This window comes from Papio anubis, chromosome 2 (genome assembly GCF_008728515.1).
Source record: "Papio anubis isolate 15944 chromosome 2, Panubis1.0, whole genome shotgun sequence".
Lineage (NCBI taxonomy): Eukaryota > Metazoa > Chordata > Mammalia > Primates > Cercopithecidae > Papio > Papio anubis.
In genome coordinates this window covers 150,008,817-150,036,295 of record NC_044977.1, presented here as the reverse complement: position 1 = coordinate 150,036,295, position 27,479 = coordinate 150,008,817, and the positions used below count along the sequence as shown (strand labels likewise).

The 27,479-nt window shown below is 41.5% G+C and overlaps 1 protein-coding gene and 1 non-coding gene across 4 annotated transcripts in view; one reads left to right on the top strand and one right to left on the bottom strand.

Annotated features, from left to right (window-relative positions):
• ATP1B3 (ATPase Na+/K+ transporting subunit beta 3) overlaps positions 1-24,049 on the top strand; it is a 48,930-nt gene extending 24,881 nt beyond the window's left edge. The window contains exons 2-8 of one of the 3 annotated variants that reach the window (XM_009201591.2): positions 351-442; positions 1,805-1,933; positions 4,463-4,570; positions 10,691-10,875; positions 13,000-13,050; positions 19,141-19,227; positions 23,377-24,049. In XM_009201591.2, coding sequence (XP_009199855.1) covers positions 376-442; positions 1,805-1,933; positions 4,463-4,570; positions 10,691-10,875; positions 13,000-13,050; positions 19,141-19,227; positions 23,377-23,547 — 798 coding nt within the window. In that variant the 5' untranslated portion in view covers positions 351-375 and the 3' untranslated portion in view covers positions 23,548-24,049. The remainder of the gene's footprint in view (positions 1-350; positions 443-1,804; positions 1,934-4,462; positions 4,571-10,690; positions 10,876-12,999; positions 13,051-19,140; positions 19,228-23,376) is intronic. The other 2 variants (XM_003895011.4, XM_009201590.3) reach the window with 2 other exon arrangements.
• Positions 1,113-1,219, bottom strand: LOC116273917. The gene has a single exon (XR_004182420.1). It is a non-coding gene; the product is annotated as a U6 spliceosomal RNA (small nuclear RNA).
• Positions 24,050-27,479: the final 3,430 nt, after the last annotated feature.

The window sequence follows — 27,479 nt, the reverse complement described above, 5'->3', positions numbered from 1 at the left end:
AATAAACTCTTAGCACTTTTGTTTCAGACATCTCCACTTTAGTGTCAACTGCATGGGTCAACAAACTACTGTGGCCCCAATCTGCCTATTTTTGTAAGCAAAACTTTATTGGAATACAGCCACACTCATTACATTTATGTTTCTGTCATCCCTGGTGTAGAGGATTTTATCCCTTCATTCCTGCAAATACCTGGATCTCAAAGATCTTATAAGATCTTTAATAAGATCTTATTTTAATAAGATCAGTATCTTATTAAACTGGCCTGTGGGCTTTCTGTGTGTTTCATTTCTCTCTATAGCAAACTGATTACTTCTTTGAGATTGGTCTTCCTTTTCTTTTTCTGCAACAGGATCGCAGTATGTGGTAGGGAAGTGATGCTGTCTGAAGGTGACATCCTGTTCTCCTCTCTTCTGTCCTCTCGATCCTTATTTTGGCCACCTGGTAATTGTGGGGGAGGGGTAGAATGCTCGTCTAAATTATAAAATGAAATTGCTTGGGGTTGGGGGAGATTCCTGCCATGCAGTTGAGAAATAAAAGTTACCTGGCTTTCAGTACAATCTGTTTTGGGGTCATGGGGTGTTTTGAGAATCAGAAGAAAGTTGTGGAACCACTCCCCGGGGGGCGGGAAAGAATATATTCAGAAATGTATTATTACAGAAATCTTTGATCAGTTTTTAAACATTGAAATACAAGTGACTTTACCAATGTATTCTAATATACTTGTCGGCAGCCACTTCTGGTGTTAGAACTTTGAATATAGACATTTTAGAAAAATAATTGATTTTAAGTGTTCCCAGAATAAGTCAGTGGTTCAGGATAGATCTATCTTAGTGTTCCCAAATTGTGAAAGGAAAAAGATTAAGCCCTTAATGTTGAAACGTGTGTCTGCCAAATCTTGCATTGTGCTTGGCAGTAGAGCTGTGAAATTCCGTTGATCAGAGGGCTTGTTTCTGGCCTTGTTCTTTTTTCACTTCTGCACGAGCCCTTCCATTTGACCAGTGTGTCCTAAACTTTATTCATTGAATGCTATCTTCATGAGTTTGCCTTCTCTGCATATTTCCTGATATTCTTTCAATGAACTCAGTTTTAAAAATATATATATGTAAAATTTTTAAATATGGAACGACTCACAAATTTGCATGTCATCCTGGCACGAGGGCCGTGCTAATCTTCTCTGTATCGTTCCGCTGTTAGTATATGTGCTGCCGAAGTGATCACTTAATTTTTTGTAAAGACAAAGTGTTGCCTGGCCTGGTTCCAACTCCTGGGCTCAGGCGATCCTCCCATCTCAGCCTCTCGAAGTGCTGGGATTACAGGTGTGAGCCATCAACTCATTTTTTAAAACTTAAATTTAAGCAAATAATTACTGTCTGTGAAATATGGGTTTCATGTACTAATTCTTTTATATTCGCCACTTAAAGGAACATGTAAATATTGGGGGTTTTGTTTACCTAAAACCATCTTTTATCTTTTTAGAGGGCATCAACTTCATTTTGGGAAACATTCCCTATGTGCTGGAATTTTAAAGCTTTGATTTTGAACCAGAGTATGAATGGTGGAAGCTGCTTTAACTTGGAAATACCAGAGGAAAGGAGGGATCATGGGATGGGTGGGTGCTGCCTACTGAAATACCCCTTGCTTGGGCAAATTTATGTGTCCTGAATATGAGGATATTTGGCTATGTGCATGGCAAAGCTTGGGATCATACCCTTGCAAGAATAGTTGGTTTGTTCTTTAACCTGGCCAAACATGTATACACACACACATGCGTGCACATTTCATACATTTTATTTTCTTTTACAGGTTTGATCTTACTCTTCTACCTAGTTTTTTATGGGTTCCTGGCTGCACTCTTCTCATTCACGATGTGGGTTATGCTTCAGACTCTCAATGATGAGGTTCCGAAATACCGTGACCAGATTCCTAGTCCAGGTAATTATCTTGCAGTTATGACTTTTTTTTTTTTTTTGAGACAGAGTTTTGCTCTTGTTGTCCAGGCTGGAGTGCAATGGTATGATCTCGGCTCACTGCAACCTCCGCCTCCTGGGTTCAAGCGATTGTCCTGCCTCAGCCTCCCAGGTAGCTGGGATTACAGGCATGCACCACCACACCCGGCTAATTTTGTGTTTTTAGTAGAGAAGGGGTTTCACCATGTTGGCCAGGCTGGTCTCGAACTCCTGACCTCAGGTGATCCACCCACCTCGGCCTCCCAAAGTGCTGGGATTACAGGGGTGAGCCACCACACCCGGCCTAAACAGTCTTTGAATGCCAGCTCTCCCTTGGTGATTGAACATGACCCTTGTCCTCAAGATGCTGGTAATTCTTAGAAAAGTAAGAAATAGTAATGTGCAGAACTTCAGTGTCTGTAATTCCAAAAACTGTAAACTAACTGCTCGAGATGACAGAGAAAGGAAGGTTCTACCTAGAGAAGAAGGTTCAGTCCTGGAGGAGCGGGATTTAGAGGGCAGGAGAGTGGGGAATCAGGCCAGGAAGGTGGGAGTCTAGCAGGTTTCTCTCTAGAGCAGCGGTTTTCAACCACTGGGTCATATGGCAGCATCTGGAAATATTTTTGGTTGTTACAGCTGGAGAGGGTACTGTGAGTAGAGGCCAGGGATGTTGCTAAACATCCTACAGTGCATAGGACAACCCCCACAACAGATAATTAGCCCAAAATGCCAATAATGCCGAGATGGAAGCACCCTTATCTAGATCCTTGCTCACTGTATAGACTTCTGAGCTATATCACCAGCCAAACTGAACTAATTTCCTCAACTGTTTTTTTTCCTAGAAGAACAATTTTTTCTAATGATTTCTTTTGTTTACACCTAATCTTAGTCTAAATATCCTGAATAACTCTTTAAAAACTCTTAGTGTATTGGAGCAAGGGTCAGAGATTAGCTCCGATGCTACTTTTCCCCCATCTCTCATTGTAGTCCTGTTTTTTTTCTACCTTAGACTAATTCTAAGATTATTCTTTACTTACTATTTAAGTGATGTGACTTACCATTGAACATAGTCTCATCTATTTCAAAACCACTGAACTCTGTTTATAATTGTATGAAATATGTAAGTATATGTGTTAAATATTTTTAAGTACAGTTTTAAACTGAGTTTCTTAAACTTATTTGTCGATTATTTTAGTACTTAAAGTATCGTTAGTTTAAATATATATACATGCATACACATGTACATATGTATATATTACATATGGGATATATTAAACATTTCCATATTTAATATAGCACATGTGTACATGTAATACATATATAATATGTATGTGTTGTATATTATATACATATAATATGTATTATATGTACATGTGTGATATATTAAGTATGGGAATGTTTGAAGACTAGAGAAAATTTTAGGATTGTTTTAAAGCCTATGTGCAAGGTTGAATTAATAATCTAGATCTAATGCTTTTTGTTTTGTTTTTTCGTTTTTTTTGTTTGTTTGTTTTGTTTTTTTGAGATGGACTCTCGCTCTGTCACCCAGGCTGGAGTGCAATGGCACGATCTCAGCTCACTGGAACCTCTGCCTCCCGGGTTCAAGCCATTCTTCTGCCTCAGCCTCCCAAGTAACTGGGACTACAGGCATGCGCCACCACACCCGCCTAATTTTTGTATTTTTAGTAGAGACGGGGTTTCACTATGTTGTCCAGGCTGGTCTCAACCTCCTGACCTCAAGTGATCTGCCCGCCTCGGCCTCCCAAAGTGCTGGGATTATAGGCGTGAGCCACTGCACCCAGCTGGTCTAATGCTTTTTAAACAAGGAAAGCTTATATTAAAGTTGGAAGCCTGATTGTTTCTTACCGATAAATCTACTTGCCTTTTCTTCATTAGTAAGCTTAAGCAACGTGGTCTGTATTACATGGGCGTCGACTTCTGATAGGAATTGTTGGTGGTTATACTCCAAATTCAGTATGTGAAAACCACATTTTGATTACAGAGCAATATCTGCTATTGAAGGAAGAATATTTGCCATAAAGTTTAAAATGCATAGACGTTGTTCACTGAAAAGGAGTTAGCTGTCTTATGAATGTTTTCATACAGTTGTAATTTAAATGACAAAAGTACTTAGGTTTTGATTTGCTAAAATTATTTTCTTTGTATTAATGGCACATTGACAAAACCTAAAAATGTTATTTGATTTTTTAAAAATGAATATAGAAAGTTCAAAGTAAAATTGCATCTTTTAAAAAGGAAGATTATAATTAACTGTAGATAATCAAATTTAGGGATGGTTTCTAATCGGTAATGTCTGAGATAGTTTTGAAGGTTTGAATTCTTTTTAATTTTAGATGTCTGTGCCTTCATAATTAGAATTGGGAAGTTCTTGATGGTTTCAGCATACTGTCAACACAATTTTCCATGTAATTTGCTGAGATCTGCTTTTTAGAGATAAAAGTAAGGAAAAGAAGAGAAGGAAATTTGATAATCTCTCCCTTTTATCTCTTTATAGGACTTATGGTTTTTCCAAAACCAGTGACTGCATTGGAATATACATTCAGTAGGTCTGATCCAACTTCTTATGCAGGGTACATTGAAGACCTTAAGAAGTTTCTAAAACGTGAGTATGTTTTCTTAGAGTAAGGTCAGAGATTTTAATTATAGAAATTAGTACCAAATTGTGGGGCAGGCACGGTGACTCATACCTGTAATCCCAGCACTTTGGGAAGCCGAGGCGGACAGATCACCTGAGGTCAGGAGTCTGAGACCGGCCTGGCCAACGTGGTGAAACCCCGTCTCTACTAAATGTACAAAATTAGCTGGGTGTGGTGGCATGCGCCTGTAATTCCAGCTACTCGGGAGGCTGAGGCAGAAGAATCGCTTGAACCTGGGAAGCAGAGGTTGCAGTGAGCCGAGTTCTCGCCACTGCACTCCAGCTGGGCAACAAGAGCAAAACTCTGTCTCAAAAAAAAAAAAAGTGCCAAGTTTGTGATTACATTTAGAGACATCATTCTTAGAATGTGTATTACCTTTTGGGCCGGGTGCGGTGGCTCACACCTGTAATCCCAGCACTTTGGGAGGCTGAGGTGGGTGGATCATGCGGTCAGAAGATCGAGACCATCCTGGCTAACACGGTGAAAAACCGTCTCTACTAAAAATACAAAAAATTAGCCGGCAAGGTGGCGGGTGCCTGTAGTCCCAGCTACTCGGGAGGCTGAGGCGGACGATGCAGTGAGCCAAGATTGCACCACTGTACTCCAGCCTGGGCGACAGAGCAAGACTCCGTCTCAAAAAAAAACACAGCATGTGAAAGAATGTGTATTACCTTTTATTTCCTTCTGTTAAACAGACAACTGAACAAGTGCATTTTATAATTACTTGTGAGACTATTCTAACTATAGAAAGACACAGGGGCTTACTAATGGGCAGTAGATTTGATTTTTCTGCCTTTAATAAGTACACTAAGTTTCTTGAGATGTAACATTTATTCTGCATTAAAACTAAATATTTTAATTAATAGAGCAAATCTATATTGTATGAAATAGTTCCTCTGAGGACTTGGATCTTTTGCGTCCAATGTAGTGTTTGTGTCGGGGATGGGAAATGGTTTATTATTTTAAAGTTATATCTGTGTCTGATTTTTAGTACATCAGTTTTTCAAAGTTACCAGTTTGTAACGTTGTTTGATAGCCATCCTAGCCCAACTTTTCCTCCTGTTTTGTTTGGCCCAGCCATTTATGTGAATGGTGTTAACAGTCACATGAGTAATCATCAAATACCCTGGCCTGCTGGTTCGTGATCAGCTCATCTCTTCCTCAGCCACACACAACTGCAACTGCTCCCTAGAACATTACCTTGTCTCATCTCCCACCCCATCTTCCCTTTTATGTAGCTTAATTCCATGGCTTGTATTTCATTTTTACTTTTACTGGTGCTCTAAAATCCCAGACCTGTCAGTCTTCATGTCACACCCTGTGGCAGAACCCCACTCCTGGATAAAGCCATATAATTACTGGATGTAGCTCATCCTTCTGTGCCCCTGCCCCTGAGCAGATACTGAGCAGGACTGATTAGCACTGTGAGTATTTGAGCACCTCCCTCAAATGGACTTGCTTCACTGCTTGGTAATCCTATGGAATTTCTCTGGATAATTCTCTGAAAGGATTATTTCCAACTTTCAAGCCTTTAACCCCTTACCTTTTTCCTTATAACTCACTCTCTTCATATAACCTGATTTCTTGCTTCAAGAGATAATAGAAGAACTCAGATGGGAGCTCCTCCAGTTTCCCCATTACCAGTAAAACAGATCTACAATGGCAGCCATTTTATGTCACATTCCTCCTGCTCTGATCGGGGGCTGCCCTTCCTCTCACTTGAGGCCACCTGTGTCACTCCTGCTTTGGATCTCATCCTCTCTCAATGTCTAAGAAACATACTATGTACTCTCTCTTCTTGTGTGTATTTAGCCTTTCTGTCTTTATTGGATCCTTCCTATCAACTTGAAAAAAATCTTCAACTCTCTCCTATCTTAAACCAAAAGCTGCTTTTGATCCCACATTATCTACTATCTTCCTAATCTCTTTTCCTTGACAGTTAAATATGTATTATTTTAAAAAGACTTTTGTGAAAGTATTATCCATGGTTTAATAGCTAAAAAAGTCTGCAGTGAAGTGTTCCCTGCCCTCCTCCCTTCTAGCAGAAGTCCTATTAATTTATTCACATATTTTTTGAGGGCCTGCTTTGTGGCAGGCACTCATTTGGGTTCCAACAATGAATAGAAGAAAAATCCCTGTCTTTCTGGAGCTTAGTCTCGTGGTGAATTAGAAGATAATACGTCTTGAGGGGGAAAATAAAGCAGAAAAAGGAGATAGGGTAAGTTGGGAAGGATTGTGGTTTTACATGCAGAGTGGTCTAGGAGAAAGCCTTATTGAAAGGGAACCTTGAGGGAAGAGCAGAAGGAGGTGAAAGAAGTAGGCATGGAAATGTCCAGCAGAGGAAGCAGTAGGTGCAAAGGCCCTGAGGCTTATGGTGCTGATGTGTTGAACATTCATCAAGGAAGCAAGAGGGGGTGAATGGAGTGAGCCAGGGGAGAGTAGTAGGAGATTGAGGTTAGGGAGTTAAAGGAGGTCCAGACTGTAGGTCCTTAGAACCCATTGTTAAGTTCTTTGGCTTTTACAGTGACCATGATGGGGAATTTTAAGCAGTGAATAATAACATGATCTAATTCAGATTTTTAAAGGATCCTATGAGCAGCTCTTTGAAACTAGACTAGAAGGGGGAATTGGGGAAGCTAGTTAGGCTCTTACAGTAATCCAGGTAAGTGGAGACGGTGGCTTGGCAAGGGAGAGAGCAATGGAGTTTGTGAAAAATAGTCTGATTCTGGACACGTTTCTTTTCTCTTTCTTTCCTTTGTCTATTTGTCTGAGATGGGGTCTCTCTCTGTCACCCAGTGGCATAATCACAGCTCACTGTAGCCTCAGTCTCCTGGGCTCAAGTGATCCTCCTGTCTCAGCCTCTTGAGTAGTTAGGACTACAGGCTCACATCATCACACCTGGCTAATTTTTTAATTTTTTGTAGAAATGGGGTCTCGCTATGTTGCCCAGGCTGGTCTTGAACTCTTGGCCTCAAGCGATCCACCCACCTTGGCCTCCCAAAGTGCTGGGATTACAGGCATGAGCTACTGTGCCTGGCCTCTAGATATATTTTTGGTAGGGAATAATTTCATGCTTCTGAACTTTTTCTTACGGTGTTTTCCTTCTGTATCTATAAATATTACACTTTTCCTGCTGGTTCTTGATTTTTTACTTCTATACATTATCACTTTATTATCACTTTTATACATTTTCTTTACTTAGTTCACATGTCTCAGACCTTCCTCCCTTTCTTAATTGATTACTATTTTCAGTGTCATTATTGGTTGCTTTTTTATACCTGGTCTTTATATCTTCTTCTATCATCTGTAGATACTCTCTTCTGACTTCCTTATTTGTAAACTATCATTTGAGGTATTTTCTTGAGTCTCTTTTTTCTGGAAAACTACTTCCTGGAGTCCTTTCCCTGCTGCAATCTGTACTATTTCTACATCAGCCTTTTACTCCCAACTGTCCTTTGGGGAACTTCCTTTTGCCACTTTCTTTTGTTGGACCCACTGTTTCTTGGCTCTTGCCCTTCCCCCCCTTTTTTTTTTTTTTTTCCTCTTAATTTACTCCTTAGTTTTGATGGAGTACGTTCTCAGGTAATTTTATAAGAAAAGACACCAGAAATGTAAATTTGGACCCTTTTATTTCGGAAAATGTCTTGTTTCTGCCTTTATATTTGCTAGTGTACCTCCATGTAGAACTCAGTTCTTTGTATTTGCCTTTTTTCTTCTGAAAGTTTTTCATTTTCTTTTTCAATTTTCTCTGTCTCTTTTGGGTTCTAAAATTTCTGTCTGGATCTCTGTCTCTAAAATATTTTGCTGAGACTTGATTGCAGGTCTCTCAGGATGAAGACTTAAGTTCTTCAGTTCAGGGAAGTTATCCTCTGGTAACACTTTGATAATTTCTTCAACTCAATTTTCTGGTTTTCTCTTTCTAGAACTATTCTGTTTGTTGTGTCTTAGACCTCTTGTTTTTCTCTTATTTTGTTTTGACTTAATTAGACTTTCTGGGGGATTTACTTTAATTTTCAACTCTTTTTTTGTTTCTTAAAACATTCAACTGCTGTTGATCCTTATGTGCTCCTTTTTCATGTTTGAAAGATACTATATCTGGTTAAAACATAATGTCTTCTCTGTTTTTTTCCTGCAGATACTAATTGAACCTGAAGTTTTATTTTGTTCCAGTTATCTCTTTCCTTTAGGGTCATTCATTCCTCCTGTTATCTTGGTCTTTTTTGTTTGTTTGTTTCCTTCATTAAGACAGTCTTACTCTGTTGGCCAGGCTGGAGTGCAATGGCTTGATCTCAGCTCACTGCAGCCTCACCTCCTGGGTTCAAGTCACCCTCATGCCTCAGCCTTCCAAGCAGCTAGGATTACAGGCTTGCGCCACCACACCTGGCTAATTTTGGTATTTTTAGTAGAGACAGGGTTTCACCATGTTGGCCAGGCTGGCCTCGAACTCCTGGCCTCAAGTAATCTGCCCATCTCAGCCTCCCAAAGTGCTGGGATTTCAGGCATGAGCCATTGCACTTAGGCTTTGGTCTTTCTTATTTTAGGCTTTCTTCAGATGCATAGGGCTCTTTGGTTACTCTGGGTTCAGTGACCTTTCTGTGTTCCCATCATGCCTTCTGCATAATCTAACTGGTCGTCATACAGTTCCTTACACTTAATAGTATGGAAGTGGAAGTCAGCATAATGAAAAAAAATACGAAAGGTCACTGATGAACTGACCTAAATCAGCAGAGTCTATGCAGTAGAAGCCCTTGGGGAAATTGGTGAAGGACTTACATTTTTTTGCAAAGTGTTGAGTGTCATGATGCTGTTTTGTTATAAAGTTTATCTCTACCCCCACAAAATACCTGAATCATTCTTTGCTTTTAAATGAGTACATAGTTCCCACAGTAATCTAGTTTCGGATAAGCATAAGATGAAACCAAACATTTTGACAGTGATTTTTTCCCCCCAAGGTAAAGACTTTACACTTCCTTTTTTGAGGCATACTCTTTGAAATTTGGTTCTTATTTTGGTTGAATTCAATACCTTTTTCTGGTACCAATTGCACCCACACACCAATAGTTCTTACTGAGGCACTGTTATATCTTAATTATTTATTAGTAAGTGTTGTTCACTAGAGTAAGCTCATTGAGGGCAGGGATCACATCAGGCTTGCTCACTGTGTGCCTCTTGGACTAAACACTGCCGAGTACAGAGCAGAATTGTATTGTCTGTTGCATATTTCTCCTCCCTCTTCCCTCCCATTGCCAAGTTCTAACCATTTTACTCCTTTATCACTTTAGACTCCATCTCTGCTAAAAACCCCCTTCTATGAGCTAGTTGTCTCTCACCTGGGCTGTTTTAATAGTCTCCTAACTTGTTTTCCGGGTCCCTTCTTTTTCCCTTCTGGACTGACCCCACAGAGAAGTCAGAGTTAATTTCATAAGTATGTTCATACTATCCACTTGCCCTGGTTTAAAATATTTTAGTGGATTGTTAATTGCTGTTTGGCAGAACACTCACCCGCACCCCTCAAAATTCTTTAACACAGTTTACAAGACTGTGTGGTCTGGCTTCTACCTTCCTTCATTGGAAGTGCTTCTCCTAGCTTCATTAACTACCACATTCCCTTCTGCATTCAGCTCAGTTGCTTTTTTTTTTTTTTTTAAGTGTAGGTTGTCATAACACTATGTCTTCATACCTCTGCAATTCTGATTTTATACTCACTTAATGTCTGTCTTCCCCACAAAACCGTAAGCGCCATGAGGGCAGCAGCAGTGCCTTTTTACATCCTCTCCATTGTATCACCAAGCATGCAGAAGGCATTGAGATAATGCTTTAGCCATGGCTGGTACCGCCACCTAATGGTGACAGAAGAGATGGATCTATAATCCAGTTTGTATGATTATTGAAATGCAGTAACTTTAGAGCACTAGTTAGCTGTTAAAAGGTAAAGGGGCAAACTTAACATTCTTTCCCTAAAGTTATCTGGTAATTGACATTGCTGTTTTTGTCTTTGAAGAACATTTTCCAAAGGTTTATATATTCCTGGTTGTTTTTAATACCTTTTTTGGCTGATCTAGTGCACATGTATGTTTCCTTTTTAGCGTATACTTTAGAAGAACAGAAGAACCTCACAGTCTGTCCTGATGGAGCACTTTTTGAACAGAAGGGTCCAGTTTATGTTGCATGTCAGTTTCCTATTTCATTACTTCAAGCATGCAGTGGTATGAATGATCCTGATTTTGGCTATTCCCAAGGAAACCCTTGTATTCTTGTGAAAATGAACAGAGTACGTACATATTTTACCTCTGCTGCTGCTTTTTTTCTAGTATTCTCTTTTAAGGAGGCAACTATTTTTAGATTGTTTGGGTTGGGTTAATGGTAAATAACTTATTAAAAGTTATCATTGGGGGGGTAGCTTGCTTTAAAGGCTAGCAGTAATGTTTACTACTCACTGGAAGAAAGTTTATATGGCAAAAAAAAGAGAGGTTCATAGATTAATCATGGAGTAAGGAGTTAAAGTAACTTAAACTTTTCTTCTTTGGAAATGCCTACATGCATTTTACCAGATTAATGCTCCAAGGGGCAAGTGTTCTCCTTGTCATAACCAAAGCAGAGTCTTGTTAGGGTGCAGTGCTCATCTTTGAATCCTGTGTTGTGAAATAATTTAAAATTCTGCAGACTCCATAAAGTTTAAGCTTATTTAACTTTTTCGAAATACTCAGCGAAGCATTGTTTTATAGTATATGTATATGTGTATGTAATTAAGTAACAGAAATACAAATAAATCCCATTCTAACGAGTTCAGTGGGATGTTGCACTTGTATCCAAAGTAGCAGCATTTTGCTGTTTTACAGAAGGGCTCCCTGAATTGTATAGTAGTGAGCAAAGTAAGAAGCTAATGAATTAGGGTCATTGTGCAACAGAACCTGATAACAGCTTTTCTTGAGTCACAAAGTGATCCCTAGCCCCTGTGCCTTGCTGCTGTGTAAATGTACTTCAGAGTTGTATTCTGATGCACTTACTGTTTTGAGGCCTGCAAGGTCTGAGTGAAGTCATTCCTGGTCATTTAAACAGGTCTAGACTTCTCAAAATCATGAGTTTATAAGTCATCATTGGTGAGCAAATTGCCACCAGCCTTAATAAAAGTAAAACTTGAGTCTTTTGAAGTTGGCACTGCTAAATAAGGAGCTTCCCTGTAGGGAGAACCAGCTAGGCCCTGAGGTGCCCAGACTGACACCCCTCCAGCCTCTCCTTCATCCCTTTGGGAGGCCTTGGATAACTGACAGCTTCCAGATTGTCCCATAGCATTCTAGGTGCTCAGTAAATGACTAGTGGGATGTTTCAACTAGACTTTATTCAGAAGTAAGAATTGAAGTTAACAAAGTAAGCTGAAAGTAATGTGAAACTAGATCTAGTTTATAAAATGAATTAAGTTTGTTTTAACAGAGATGCCTTTTGTAATCCCAGTCTACTAGAAGTATCCTCACAACATCTAGGTTGCTGAAAATTTGTTCCCAGTAGAAAGCCAGGAGAGGATCAACCTCGGGGGTTTGTTTTCTTTCCCAAGATGGCCTCTTTGAATGATAATGGTCTGAGACCATACTTGCTGATGACTCAGGGCCTGGCTTTGGCAGGAGGACAGCATCAGACACAGGAATCAGTGATGAGATGAGCTTATGTAGTGTAGCAGGGGGTTTCATACCAGTACAGTTCCCAGTTAGCACTATTGACATTATTATTAGGTCACAACAATACTTGTCTTTGGAGAGCAATATTTAGATTTTACATGCATTCACATGGAAACTGCATATAAATTCAGAATGCCAAAAAATTATCTCACAAAATGTATAAATATGTTAGGATTCAATTCTGTCACCTACATACATGAAAGGAGTCTTAAAATAGGGCTCTCCCAGGGCGTGCCTTTTGGGGAGCAGATGGGTTATGAGATACAGTGAGGCTCAGTGGGGCCCTCATGGAAATATGGAGAGTGTGACCTAATATAGTTTTGTGAAGAACAGTTAATTATTGTGCCTCTGCAGTTCTTATTATTTACATTAAATTATTTGTTCATATAAATACTAATAATTAGATTTAAGGGTTTCTGTTTGTTTGTTATTTTAAGGGTAGCAAAGGGTACTTTTGTTTCAGTTAAATCTTTGGTAATTGATTTATTTTCTAAATTGCCCAGGACAGTAATAAGATACCTGATTGCTGAAGTTATTTTATTTAAAAGTTCATTTTAATCCCCTCAAATAAGATTAAAGTAAAAGGCAGATGTAACTCACTGGGTTAATATACAGTTGGTGTTAATCTCAAAGTCTTCATCCCTTGTCCCCAGCAACAGAGGGAGGAAGTTCCATTGCATACTTACGTGATGTTTAAATTTATCACTATTTCTTAACCTTAGATAATTGGATTAAAGCCTGAAGGAGTGCCAAGGATAGATTGTGTTTCGAAGGTTAGTATTCAAAAAATAACTCCTGTTAAATCTTTGATGTTTCTTAAAATACTTTAAAAGTCTAAGGATTTAGTCGTCTTTTTTCTTCCCTGTCACATTTTAAAGTCCTTTGTAGTGCCTTAGAATAAAATTCCACCAACCTTTTTGAGAGTAGTCCTTCTCTTCCTTAATAATAATTCAGAAAGACATTTTCCATGTGTATTTGATTTTGCACACATTGCCTTTATTTTCACATATACCATATTTCATCAATTCTAAGATTTACTTTTTTTCTGCCAGCTCAGTAACACTGAAATTGGGATTACCCTTATAATTGATGGTGTCTTAATACTGTATCATGACATTTTTCTCTTTCTTAATAGTTTGTTAGTTGGCATGCTAGCTATCAGTGCTATCTGAGATTTAATGAAATATGGTACATTTTCCTTAAGGTAGAAGCATTATTTATCTCCCCTGTCCCTGCTTAATTTTTTTCCAGAATACTGTGCAGTTTTCATCTCATAACTTTCTTTTGTTTTCTCTCCATGCTGCAAATGCCACTAAGACAAATAATGTAAAAGATGGGTAAGAGTTCTGAGGAGACATTAAGTTCTAAACTTATCATTGTGCTAAATATTAACATTTCAACTCCGATAGTAGGACAGAAATATTTTACTTAAAATGTTACATTGAAATCACTTTTAAAGTTGTGGAAAAAAAATTCTTTTTACTGTTAATGGGCTTCTTACTTGGGCAGAAACTTCTTGCTCAGTGGCTCTCAAACGATCGTTCATCAGAATCACGTTGGCTTGTTGGGCTCCATTCCCATAGTTTCTGACTCAGTAGGTCTGAGATAGGGCCCAAAATTTGCATTTTCTTTTTTTCTTTTTTTGTTTTTGTTTTTGAGACAGAGTCTCACTCTGTCACCCAGGCTGGAGTGCACTGGCGTGATCTCGGCTCACTGCAAGCTCCGCCTCCCGGGTTCACCCATTCTCCTGCCTCTAAGTAGCTGGGACTGCAGGCGCCCACCACCACGGCAGGCAAATTTTTTGTGTGCTTTTTTTTAGTAGAGACGGGGTTTCACCGTGTTAGCCAGGATGGTCTCAATCTCCTGACCTCGTGATCTGCCGGCTTGCAGGCATGAGCGACCGCGCAGGCCCAAAATTTGCATTTCTAACTAAAGTTTCCAGGTGATGCTGATGCTGCTGGTCTGAGGCACACATTTTGAGAACTCCCGATTTGGAGTGTCCTTACTAATATTTTAAGAGTATTCACTGTTTAGAGTAGCATAAAAAGCCAGGAAGTTTATGGTTTCTCATCTGGGTTGAAATTATGTGTGTGTGACCACTGGCAATTCACTTTACCTCTTTATGCCACAGACAGCTCAGTGGGAAACTTGTACAAAAGGCCAGAGTCGGCCGGGCGCGGTGGCTCACGCCTGTAATCCCAGCACTTTGGGAGGCCAAGGCGGGCGGATCACGAGGTCAGGAGATCGAGACCATCCTGGCCAACATGGTGAAACCCCATCTCTACCAAAATACAAAAAATTAGCCGGGCGTGGTGGCGGGCGCCTGTAGTCCCAGCTACTCAGGAGACTGAAGCAGGGGAATCGCTCGAACCGAGGGGGCGGAGCTTGCAGTGAGCCGAGATCACGCTTAAAAAAAAAAAAGCAAGCCAGAATCTCACTTAAAACCAGATACTACATCTAAGCTGAGCTTTTCTTTTCTTTCTTTCTTTTTTTTTTTTTTTTTTTTTAATGGGAGCGGAGTATCGCTTTGTCGCCCGGGCTGGAGTGCATTGGCGCGATCTCGGCTCACTGCAAGCTCCGCCTGCCAGGTTCACACCATTCTCTGTCCGCAGGCTCCCGAGTAACTGGGACTACAGGCATGAGCCACTTCACCCTGCTCATTTTTTGTATTTTTTAGTAGAGACGGGGTTTCACCATGTTAGCCAGGATGGTCTCCGTCTCCTGACCTCATGATCCGCCCGCCTCGGCCTCCCAAAGTGCTGGGATTACAGACATAAGCCGCCACGCCCGGCTGAGCTTTTCTTGATACATTCTTATAAAAATCTAGTGGGCAGCATATACTGTCAGCTCTCAAGTCAGAACATTATAGCTACAGGATACATTTAGAAAAAATGTTGGGTAACCCTTCATGAGCCTCAGGGCTGGTTCACAAAGCTTTCTGGTAGGAAGTTCTTGGGGCTTGGGTGCTGGGCTTCAGCTGGGTGGAAGTGCTAATTTCATGACAGTGCGCCTGTATACAGGAGCCTGTGAGCAGGCGGCATGGATTAGCTTGGATGGAATCCTGGGTCTACAAAGCCAATATCACCTGAAAGGAAAACACATTCAAGCCAGAAGCGCAAAAGCTTTAAATTATTTTCCTAAGCTTTAAATTGTGTAAGGCTTTGGCCAGTATAAACAATTCCATATACCTCTTCCCTTAAGATGTGTGTTTTTTGTTTTTTTTTTTTTGAGACGGAGTCTCTCTCTGTTGCCCAGGCTGGAGTGCAGTGATGCGATCTCGGCTCACTGCAACCTTCGCCTCCCGGCTTCAGGCAATTCTCCTGCCTCAGCCTCCCGAGTAGCTGGGACTACAGGCACGAACTACCACGCCTGGCTAATTTTTTGTATTTTAGTAGAGATGGGGTTTTACCATGTTGGCCGGGATGGTCTTGATCCCCTGACTTTGTGATCCGCCTGCCTCGGCCTCCCAAAGTACTGGGATTACAGGCGCGAGCCACCGCTCCCGACCCCCTTAAGGTTTTAAATGCATTGTTCTTGTTGTTTATCTATTATGTATCCTTCACTTCTAGAATAGTTGGGGGGAGTGTTAATGAAAAATCCAGATTTAATGATTCCGATTTCAGTTAGCTTTCCCTTTTGCTTTGGAGAGATGTGTGTGAAGTACATAAAATAATCAAAGCAGGTGGGTTTTAAATTTTGTTTATTTAGTAGTGGAATTTTTTTTTTTTTTTTTTTTTTTTTGCTTTTAGAAAAACACAAAAGTGGAAGAAATGTTTGTAAAATCTGGCATTTTATCCCTGGGCTAGTTACAAGTAACAAACCAGTTAGAACCCATAAATTTTAGAGATGAGGCTCTCCAGAACAGAAGGAAGCATTTATTGCGTATCATAATTGCAATTTGCTATTAGATTTGTCTGTATCAAGTGTTCTTTAAATTCTTTAGTTCTTTTTTGTAATACGTCTTTTATTTGTCTTATATTGATTTTGTTCTGCCTTAATTGCTTTTATACAAGTTAGAGTCCTGAAAATACAAACACTGACCATACTTGGAGGTGCTTTTTTTTTTCTCTCTCTCTCTGTAGAGACAGGGAGTCACCATGTTGCCAGGCTGGTCTTGAACTCCTAGCCTCAAGCAATCCACCCGCCTCTGCCTTTGAAAGTGCTGGGATTACAGGCGTGAACCACCGCAGGTGGCCAAGGTGGCCTTTTAATATATATCAACTTAAAAGATGATTCCTGCAAAAGGTGTAATGTTCATATTTATGACATTTTTTTCCCAGTATTTTAATTTATTATGAAAATGAATCATATTAAGAAAATCAAAAGTGGGAAGAAACAAAATGCATTATTTTTTAAACTCCATTTTGTTTTGGTGGAACTTAGTGACCATCAGTAGGTTCTTAGAGTTAGTTGTTCATAGTTTACAATATGATACTATTGCCCGGCATGGTGGCTCACACCTGCAATCCCAGCACTTTGCGAGGCCAAGGTAGGCGGATCACCGGAGGTCAGGAATTCGAGACCAGCCTGGCCAACATGGCGAAACGCTGTCTCTACTAAAAATTTAAAAATGGCCTGACGTGGTGGCACGTGCCTGTAATCCCAGCTACTCGGGAGGCTTAGGCAAGATAATCACTTGTACCCAGGAGGCAGAGGTTGCAGTGAGCCATGATTGCACCACTCCGCTCTATCCTATGCAACAGAGCGAGACTCCGTTGCAAAAAGAAAAAAAACATGATGTTATTCATATACTTAGAAAATTATGACATATATGCTTCACCCTGAGTATCTCATTATTCAGATACTCATTTTAATATTTCACAATTTCTAAATGTTTATTTTCACAGAAGGTATAAATTAAAAGATTAAGAAAAATCCTGCCAAGAGCATGGTTTAGGCCCACACTGAGAGAGCAGTTGAGCGTCTGCCACACCTGGTGGTCTTGAGCACCTGGCTTAACTCTGAGCCCCAGTGCCCTGCTCTGTCATTGATGCTGCCCACTAAGACTTGTTAGGCCTGAAGGAGGGAAGTGTAAGCTAAGTGTGGTATCTGGTGGGAAACACTGGGCTGGGCGTGGTGGCTCATGCCTGTAATCCCAGCACTTTGGGAGGCCGAGGCAGGCGGATCACTTGAGGTAAGGAGTTCAAGACCAGCCTGGCCAACATGACAAAACCCCGTCTCTACTAAAAATACAAAAATTACCCATGCATGGTGGCACACACTTGCAATCCCAGCTATTCAGGAGGCTGAGGCAGGAGAATCACTTGATCACTTGAACCCGGGAGGAGGAGGCTGCAGTGAGCCGAGATCGGGCCATTGCACTCCAGCCTAGGCAACAGAATGAGACCTCTGTCTCAAAGAGAAAAAAAAGAAAGAAAAAGAAAGAAAACACACTCCAAGGTACTCTAAACTGTTTCTCAAAGAAAAACCTTTTTTTCATTTTGGGGAAATGCGTTCTGTAAATGAAGGTCATATATTAAGGTAAAATAGGTTCAACAAAAGCAATTAATGCAGAAAAACACTGATATCAAAGTGACTAGTTTTTCTCTAATATAAAATGTTATCTTTGATTTTAAGCTTATTTTTTAAGTTAAAGAGTACAAATGAAGGGTGGAGTTTGAGTAGTGACTGAAAATTGCTTTTGCGATTTCTCCTAGCATTGTTACTTCCTGCCCTTTCCAAATATTCTTCATCTGGATCATTAGAGCTTGTCTGGTGGGTGGGGCGCATCACCACTCTGTGCTTTGTGCTGTCTGGCCGGTGCCTTTCATCTGTTTCTTATCCCACCCCACAGCCATATGCTGCTTCATAATGAAACGAAATGAGCAGAATCTACAACTCCTTAGAGTGGATTCTTAGTTTTGTTTTATGCTGTTTCATGTGTGCTTTCAGCCCTGTCTCAAAAAATTTTTTTAATATATAGATATAAAATTCAAGTATTTAATAATGTTTTATTGTAACTAGTGCTCCGTAAACCCAGCACTGATTTTAATCATTGTGGTCCGTTTGCTACTACTCAGTCTGTGTTAAAGTTAACTCATTAGAATTAGGCCCATTTGGAAAGTGTTACATGCGAATTTTCATAAATTGCTAATTTATCATGAATGATACTAGAAATAACTAATAGCATGAATGAATTGGATTATAGGTGGTGCTTGATTTATATGTTGATAAGCATGGAATATGTTTATATGTGTTGGTAAACATGGAATTCCAGTAGACAAGTAATACTTAATGATTTGTATATGCTCATAAATTTATCCCTGAGAAATACAGTATTTAAATTTGTCAAGAAGAGTTTTGCTGGGAGTACCTTAAGTTTTCCCTCGTGCTTCCCTCTGGTTGCAGTTCTGGTTGTTAATCACATGAAACTGACACCTGCTGTCTCCCAGGCCTGAGTGCTGCATTCTAGGTTGGCGCCTCGTGGTGGCCATTGCTTTCCAGTCTGGAAGCACAGTATTTTCTTCATTTCAGGAAAACACTGGTCCCAAACCTGCTAGTGCATTCCTGCTGTTAGTAGGTAGAAAGGCTGGCATTTGGTATTTGGAGGGCAGGTAAGATTTTACCGGAGTACATGAGTGGAACTGGCTATAATTAAGAAGGGACTCTCATGAAAAAGAGTATAGAGTGTATCTGGAAGCATAAGAATCAGGATAGTTCATGTGGAAGGGTTTAGTTAGATAATATTTGCAATCAAGATGAGTAAGTTTCTTCTCAGAAGTACACTTGTAATGATAATATAGTAAGAGCAGCATTGTAGTTTCTCCAAACTGTTCATGATTGATACTGCTTTAATTATAAACATAGTTTTTAGAAATTCTTTTTGTGACCCTAAAGAGGATTTCTTTTGTTTTCAACTTTAGAATGAAGATATACCAAATGTAGCAGTTTATCCTCATAATGGAATGATAGACTTAAAATATTTCCCATATTATGGGAAAAAACTGCATGTAAGTATTTAGAAGTTTGTATGTGGTAATTACTCTTTTGGGAAGCTGGAGCATCTGTGGGCATACCCCTTATCTGGGGTAGGTAGACCCAAGCCCTGTTTAATTTGTGCATCATCTGTTCAGGTTTTGTTTTATTTTAATGATGATGGTAAATGGAATTCCCACATCTACAATTCAGAACACAGAACCCAAGCAGATAAATTAAAGTTAGATGATTATTTCTAAAATGTCATTTTCTTTTTCAATATAGAGGTAGTAGTATATGCTTATGTAGAGAAAGTAGAAAAGTACTTAAAAAGAAAATCAAGGCTGGGTGCGGTGGCTTACTCCTGTAATCACAGCACTTTGAGAGGCCAAGGCGGGCAGATCACCTGAGGTCAGGAGTTCGAGACCAGCCCAGCCAACTTGGTGAAACCCTCTCTCTACTGAAAATACCAAAATTAGCTGTGTGTGGTGTCGTGTGCCTATAGTGCCAGCTGCTCAGGAGGCTGAGGCAGGAGAATCGCTTGAACCCAGGAGGTGGAGGTTGCAGTGAGCCAAGATTGTACCACCACAGTCCAGGCTGGGCGACAGAATGGGATTCTGTCCTCACCGTCCCCCCCACCCCCACCCAAAAAATAAAATCAAGGCCAGGCGCCATGGCTCATGGCTGTAATCCTAGCACTTTGGGAGGCCGAATTGGGCAGATCACGAGGTCAAGAGATGACCATCCTGGCTAACATGGTGAAACCCTGTCTCTACTAAAAATTACAAAAAATTAGCCGGGCATGGTGGCGGACACCTGTAGTCCCAGCTACTCAGGAGGCTGAGGCAGGAGAATGGCATGAACCTGGGAGTTGGAGGTTGCAGTGAGCCGAGATCGTGCCACTGTACTCCAGCCTGGGCAACAAAGAGACTCCATCTCAAAAAAGAAAAAAAGAAAACCAAAAGCTCATTGCGGCTGGGTGTGGTAGCTCACGCCTGTAATCGCAGCATTTTGGGAGGCCGAGGTGGGCAGATCACCTGAGGTCAGGAGTTCTAGACTAGCCTGACTAACAGTGAAACACCATCTCTACTGAAAATACAAAAATTAGCCAGGCATAGTGGTGGGTGCATGTAATCCTAGCTACTCGGGAGGCTGAGGCAGGAGAATCACTTCAACCTAGACTTCAGTGAGCCAAGACTGCACCATTGCACTCCAGCCTGGGCGAGAAAGCAAGACTCTGTCTCAAAAAAAAAAAAAAAAAGTTAGTGGACTAGTGAGTTACCATAGGAGTGGGACTAGCGGCTTTATAAGAAGAGGAGGAGAGACCTGAGCTAGCAGCATGCTCAGCCCCCTGGCCATGTGATGCCTTGCACCACCTCAGGACTCTGTTGAAAGTCCCCAGCAGCAAAGAAGGCTCTCACCAGATGCAGCTCCTTGATCTTGGCCTTCTCAGCCTCCATTAACTGTAAGAAATAAATTCCTTCCTTTATAAATTACCCAGTTTCAAGTATTGTGTTATAAGCAACAGAAAACAAAGACGATAACCATAGTACAGTTAACAAAGGAAGGTAACATATAGTACTCTTATGAATCTGTAGACTTCATTGAAAATCCATCAGTTGTTGCAGTAATATTCTTTATAGTGAAGTACAAGAGTGTTTTCCTGATCCAAGATGTCACACTGTTAATATGTTTAGCAACCTATAGTCTGGAATATTTCCTCAGTCTGTTCATGCCTTTGTACTCTTCAAGAATAAGTACAGGCCTTTTTTTTTTTTTTTTTTTTTTGTATTTTTTAGTAGAGACGGGGTTTCACCGTGTTAGCCAGGATGGTCTCGATCTCCTGACCTAGTGATCCGCCCGTCTCGGCCTCCCAAAGTGCTGGGATTACAGGCTTGAGCCACCGTGCCCGGCATGTACAGGCCTTTTATGGCTTATTTTATGTTCATTAGTTTGAGTTTGGTGGTTTTTCATGATTAAATATAGGTTGTGCATTTTGGCATGAGTGCCTCAGAAGAAATGTTGAGTTCTCAGAGTGTCAGGAGGGACATGGTATCATTTCGTTCCATTAATGGTGATATTACCTTGATTGCTTGGTTAAGGTGGTGTCAGCCAGGTTTCTACAATATAAAGTTACTTTTTTTCCTCCGTCATCAATAAGTATCATGTGAGGAGAAAATAAAAAAGCTCGTTACTGCCTGGCATGGTGGCTCACGCCTGTAACCCCAGCACTTTGGGAGGCTGAGGTGGGCGGATCACCTGAGGTCAAGAGTTCGAGACCAGCCTGACCAACATGGAGCAACCCGGTCTCTACTAAAAATACAGAATTAGCCGGGCATGGGGGCACATGCCTGTAATCCCAGCTACTTGGGAGACTGAGGCAGGAGGATCCCTTGTACCTAGGAGGCAGAGGTTGCAGCGAGCCTAGATTGTGCCATTGCACTCCAGCTTGGAGAATAAGAACAAATCTGTCTCAAAACAAATTAACTTAAATTAATAAATAATAATAAAATCTTTTAAGTTCCATAAAGTAGAAATACATTACAATTACAATCAATACATTGTGATTACAATGCAATAAAGCTAAAAATTATTAAAAAGACCCTTCTATATGGGGGGAGGGAAAAGTGGAAACTGTCTCTTAAACAACTTACAGATGAAAAGGTAAATTAAAATCAAGATTATAGAATATTAAAAATTAAGGCCGGGCACAATGACTCATGCTTGTAATCCCAGCACTTTGGGAGGCTGAGGTGGGCGGATCACGAGGTCAGGAGCACGAGACCAGCCTGACCAACATGGCGAAACCCTGTTTCTACTAAAAATACAAAAATTAGCTGGGCATGGTGGCACCCTCCTGTAATCCCAGTTGCTCAGGAGGCTGAGGCAGGAGAATCGCTTGAACCCGGGAGGCAGAGGTTGCAGTGAGCCGAGATTGCACCATTGCACTCCAGCCTGGCAACAGAGTGCAATGTCTCAAAAAAAAAAAAAAAAATAGGCTGGTGCGGTGGCTCACGCCTATAATCCCAGCACTTTGGGAGTCCGAGATGGGTGGATCACCTGAGGTCAGGAGTTCGCAACCAGCCTGGCCAACTTTAGTAACAATGGCAAAGCCCTGTCTCTACTAAAAATATAACAATTAGCTGGGTATGGTGGTGGGCACCTGTGATTCCAGCTACATGGGAGACTGAGGCAGGAGAATCGCTTGAACCTGGGAGGTAGAGGTTGCAATGAGCTGAGATGGTGCCACTGCACTGCAACCTGGGCAACAGACTCCATTTCAAAAAAGAATATTAAAAAATAATGATAAGGGTAGGGTGCGGTGGCTCACGCCTGTAATCCCAAGCCGTTTGGGAGTCTGAGGTAGATGAATCACGAGGTCAGGAGATCGAGACCATCCTGGCCAACATGGTGAAACCCTGTCTCTATTAAAAATACAAAAGTTAGCTGGGCGTGGTGGCGGGTGCCTGTAATCCCACCTACTTGGGAGGCTGAGGCAGGAGAATCACTTGAACCCGGGAGTCAGAGGTTGCAGTGAGCCGAGATTGTGCCACTGCACTCCAGCCTGGGTGACAGAGCAAGACTGCGTCTCACAAAAAAAAAAAAATAATGATAATAGGCTGGGTGTGGTGGCTAGGATCATGCCTGTAATCCTAGCACTTTGGGAGGACAAAGCAAGAGGATCACTTGAGTTCAGGGGCATGAGCTGTCACACATAGCCAACATTTTTATCAGTAATTACAGGTATGGACTTATGGCTCAAAAAAATTAAAAAGAATGCAGAGAACAGAAAATAATAGATCTAAATTATTTTATTATTATTATTTTAATTTACAAGCCACATGTGGTGGCTCACACCTATAATCCCAGCACTTGGGGACGGCATGGTGGAAGGGCCATTTGAAGCCAGGAGTTTGAGACTAGCCTGGGCAGAGAGACCCTGTCTCTACAAAAAAATTTTAAAATTAGTGGGCTGTGGTGGCATGCGCCTGTAGTCCCAGCTGCTTAGGAAACTGAGGTGGGAGGATTGGTTGAGGCTTCAGTGAGCCATGATTGCACCACTGCACTGCAGCCTGGGCGACAGAGTCTCAAAAAGAAAATGTACAGAATAAGCCAATTCCTGGTAGAGAAAAGTATAAAGTTTCCATAGAGTTTGAATTAATGTCTTTTCCTTTTATTGCCAGGTGGGATATCTACAGCCATTGGTTGCTGTTCAGGTCAGCTTTGCTCCTAACAACACTGGGAAAGAAGTAACAGTTGAGTGCAAGATTGATGGATCAGCCAACCTAAAAAGTCAGGATGATCGTGACAAGTTTTTGGGACGAGTTATGTTCAAAATCACAGCACGTGCATAGTATGAGTAGGATATCTCCACAGAGTAAATGTTGTGTTGTCTGTCTTCATTTTGTATCAGCTGGACCTTCCATTCTAGAATTATGAGACCACCTTGGAGAAGGGTGTGTGGTACATGACGCTGGGTTACATCATAACGTGCTTCCAGATCATAGTGTTCAGTGTCCTCTGAAGTAACTGCCTGTTGCCTCTGCTGCCCTTTGAACCAGTGTACAGTCGCCAGATAGGGACCGGTGAACACCTGATTCCAAACATGTAGGATGGGGGTCTTGTCCTCTTTTTATGTGGTTTAATTGCCAAGTGTCTAAAGCTTAATATGCTGTGCTATGTAAATATTTTATGGATATAACACTGTCATATTTTGATGTCAACAGAGTTTTAGGGATAAAATGGTACCCGGCCAACATCAAGTGACTTTATAGCTGCAAGAAATGTGGTATGTGGAGAAGTTCTGTATGTGAGGAAGGAAAAAAAAGAAAATAAAAGTGTATTTGAAAAATATTATCTTGGGTTCTTTGTAAAATTTATTTTTTACATGCTGAATTAGTCTGGATCTTTTTGATTAAGAGCACAAACGTTGTAAAACCTGTAAAAAAAAAAAAACAAAACTGGGATTAATTTTTAGTGCTGGAACTGTCTCTTATAAAGTATTTTAGGCTGTAGATAAAATAGCATTTTTAGGTTAGCCAGTATGACTATGCACCTAATTTTTTATGAGATTAAATTCATAAGACTTAATTTGTACAATAGTTTGTGAAATATCTTGTTACTGCTTTTATTTAGCAGACTGTGGACTGTAATAAAGTATATAAATTGTGAAATATAAAAACTTGGAACTTATTCAAATCTTCAGAGCAAACAACAGTTGTGTGTAAGCATTCTTTCCCCTCCAGTGTTAGGTGTGTTCTTGGTAGGATTATTCGTCATAATTTGGGTCACTTTGTTGAGAAAGTTGTGCTTCCCATATGATCTGTGGTGATTCTTGGTTTTTCTTAAGGCTATTGTTTGTTGTTACTTTTCTCCTTTTAAAAAAAAAAAAAAAAATAGGCGGCCATGTGCCTGTAATCCCAACACTTTGGCAGACCAAGGTGGGTGGATCATGAGGTCAAGAGATCGAGACCATCCTGGCCAACATGGAATCCCATCTCTACTAAAAATACAAAAGTTAGCTGGGCGTAGTGGTGCGTGCCTGTAGTGCCAGCTACTCAGGAGGCTGAGGCAGGAGAATTGCTTGAACCTGGCAGGCGGAGGTTGCAGTGAGCTGAGATCACGCCATTGCACTCTAGCCTGGTGACAGAGGGAGACGCTCTGTCTCCAAAAACAAAAACAAAAAAATGCAAAGCAGATATTCTTGAGGTTTTGTCTGTGGTGGTACATGCCAGAAGGGGTGGGACCCAACCCAGCTGGCTCAAGAATGACCGTTTGGAGTAAATGTGAGGGCTGTGGGTGGCCTTGCCTGGCCAGATGGGCCTTGGTGGCCTGGTGGCAGCCTCTGCCCTTTGCTAGTGGGCACTCAGCCCCGCGTGAGAGCTCTGTTTGTCCCTCTGTCACTAAAATCATAGTGATAAAGAGATTTTCACTGAAGGAAATTATTCTTGGAGTGATTACAGCAAACCTTTTCTGCGTTTTGATTTTCTTTATGCTATCGCTTAAGAGTATAAAACAAGGATAAAAGAAGGCTACAAGGTGAGAGAGGTGACATGACTTTAGTTGAGCCAGTGTGACCTCATCCTCAACAGCTGTAAACTTTGGTGCCTGTGAAATTCATATTAAGTATTCTATTAAATTTGCATTTTTGAGTCTTTTGAGGTAAATATGGATGGAATTTCTGTTTTAATGAGCTTAGATAAAAGACTCATTCTCAGAATTTAAAAGAAGAATTGAGATGGCATCCAACATAAGGTGGGTTTTGGAGAGAAACAAAAATGGCACACATGTAAGTCACCAAAGCATCTTGTATGCCTCCCCGGTTCAGAAGTTTGGATGTGGATCAGCCCGACTGCCCAGTGATCTTAGCTGATCTCCCCAACTTTTCCTGGCTCTGCTTGCTTCATCTATCAAAATTAAGGGAGTTTAACAACAATTTAGCAGACCTGCTATATACCAGGACTGGAGCAGCCAGACTGAGGTCTCTCAAAAGATCTTAAACTAGGAGGGAACAGCCTCTGAGACACAACACGTGGCGTGATGATGGTGATGGCGCTTATATGCGAGGGGCCGTGAGGTGGGGAGACAGGATTATTCCAGAGGCCCCACCCTTCCCTAAAGTTTTATTTTTGTGAAAGGTCTCTAGAGACAGGTGGTGCTTGAGGGAGGAGGAAGAGTGGCCGGGAGCTGGGTCTGTATGGGCCGGGTAAGGACTGGACTAGGAACGAAGGATGCCTGGACACAGCTGGAGTCCGCCTTTCTGCTGCTGATTTTGGGTTTTCCTCAGGATTTCAGGATGTGCTCACAGATCACCTGGGTATCTCATTAAAATGCAGGTTCCAGTTCGCTAGGAGGGATTCTATAGAGGTAGCAATTCCAAGGTAATACCTACCACTGCTCATTCACAGACCACAGTTTGGAAGGATGCAACCAGCTTTGCATCCTTGGCCGTGGAGCCTAGCACCAATTTGATTTAGTAGATGGAGAAGATTGAGCCATCATTTGACTTTAGCTGGTATGTGGAAGTGTGTGCACTCCTGCTAGCTGGCCACCTGTCTGGGCAGGAGAATCCTGAGAATACCCGAAGACTGCGCCACTCGCCCGTGGGAGAACCCGAGTGGTGGTGCTTCTGGGGTTGCTGCCCGGCAGGTCACATTCCCAGGTTGTGCTGAGGGAGTGTGGGGTGAAATGAGATGTGTCCCGTTTTTCCACACGAGCGTTGATGATCCTTTTTTCTGGGTGGCTGAGAACAGCTGGGGATTGTGTGGAAAGCTGGAGTTTCCTGCAGAATGATGCGCGTCCTCAGGTAAGAGCTCTTCAGGGGCAGGAGGGAACTGGGATGTGCTGAGAGGCTGTATGGCAGCATGGACAGTGGGCGATGGCTAGATGGGATCAAACAGCCAGAGTCGGGGAGGAGGAACCCAGTGGGGTGTGGCCGGCGGAGATGGCCGAAACTTCAGCTGGAGCGCTTGAGACCACCCTTCAGAGATTCATCCCGAACTGGACCTGCTGCTGATGAAGTCACTGTGGTAGGCAGAATTTCGGCCCCCATGACCTTCACCTTCTCGGGCCGTGCCCGTGGTTACGCTCTATCACGTGGCAAGAGGGGCTTTGCAGCTGAAATTCAGGTAATTGGTGGGTTGACCTTAAAATAGGGAGATTATCCTGGATTATCCAGCAGCCCAATGTGATCACGGGAACTATAAGCAGAAGTGAGACCTGAAGCCTCTGGGTTTGGACACATCCTTGCTGTTTTCGATGTGGCCGTGTGGGAAGTGGAAGGAAGTGCATTCTGCCAACAGCCAGCGAGCTTGGAAGCCAGATCCTCCCCAGAGCCTTCAGAGCCCAGCCCTGAGGCCCTGTGTAGAGGACCCAGCTGGGCTACATTGTGCCCAGACCGCTGACCTACAGAAATGGGAGATTATGAGTATTGTTTTAAGCCACCAATTTCGTGATAATTTGTTATGGAGGCAAATAGAATGCTGATATGGTCATCTCAGTGACGATTACTACTCCAACCCACTGCTTCTCAAACCAGTCTATCAAGGGCTCATGTTTAAAATGCAGATTCTGATTGGACAGTGCCCAGGGTGGGGCCCGAGATTCTGCTTCCTAACAGGCTTCCAGATGCTGCTGTTGCTTAGAGGGCTACATCTGAGCACAAGGCCCTTTTGTGTACGACTGTGGTTGGTGTAATGCCTGGAATTCAGAACCCAGGTAAGGAAGGAGGAAGAGGGATCTGAGAGAAGAAAGGCCTGGGATAGAATTTGTTCAGCTACGAAATAGC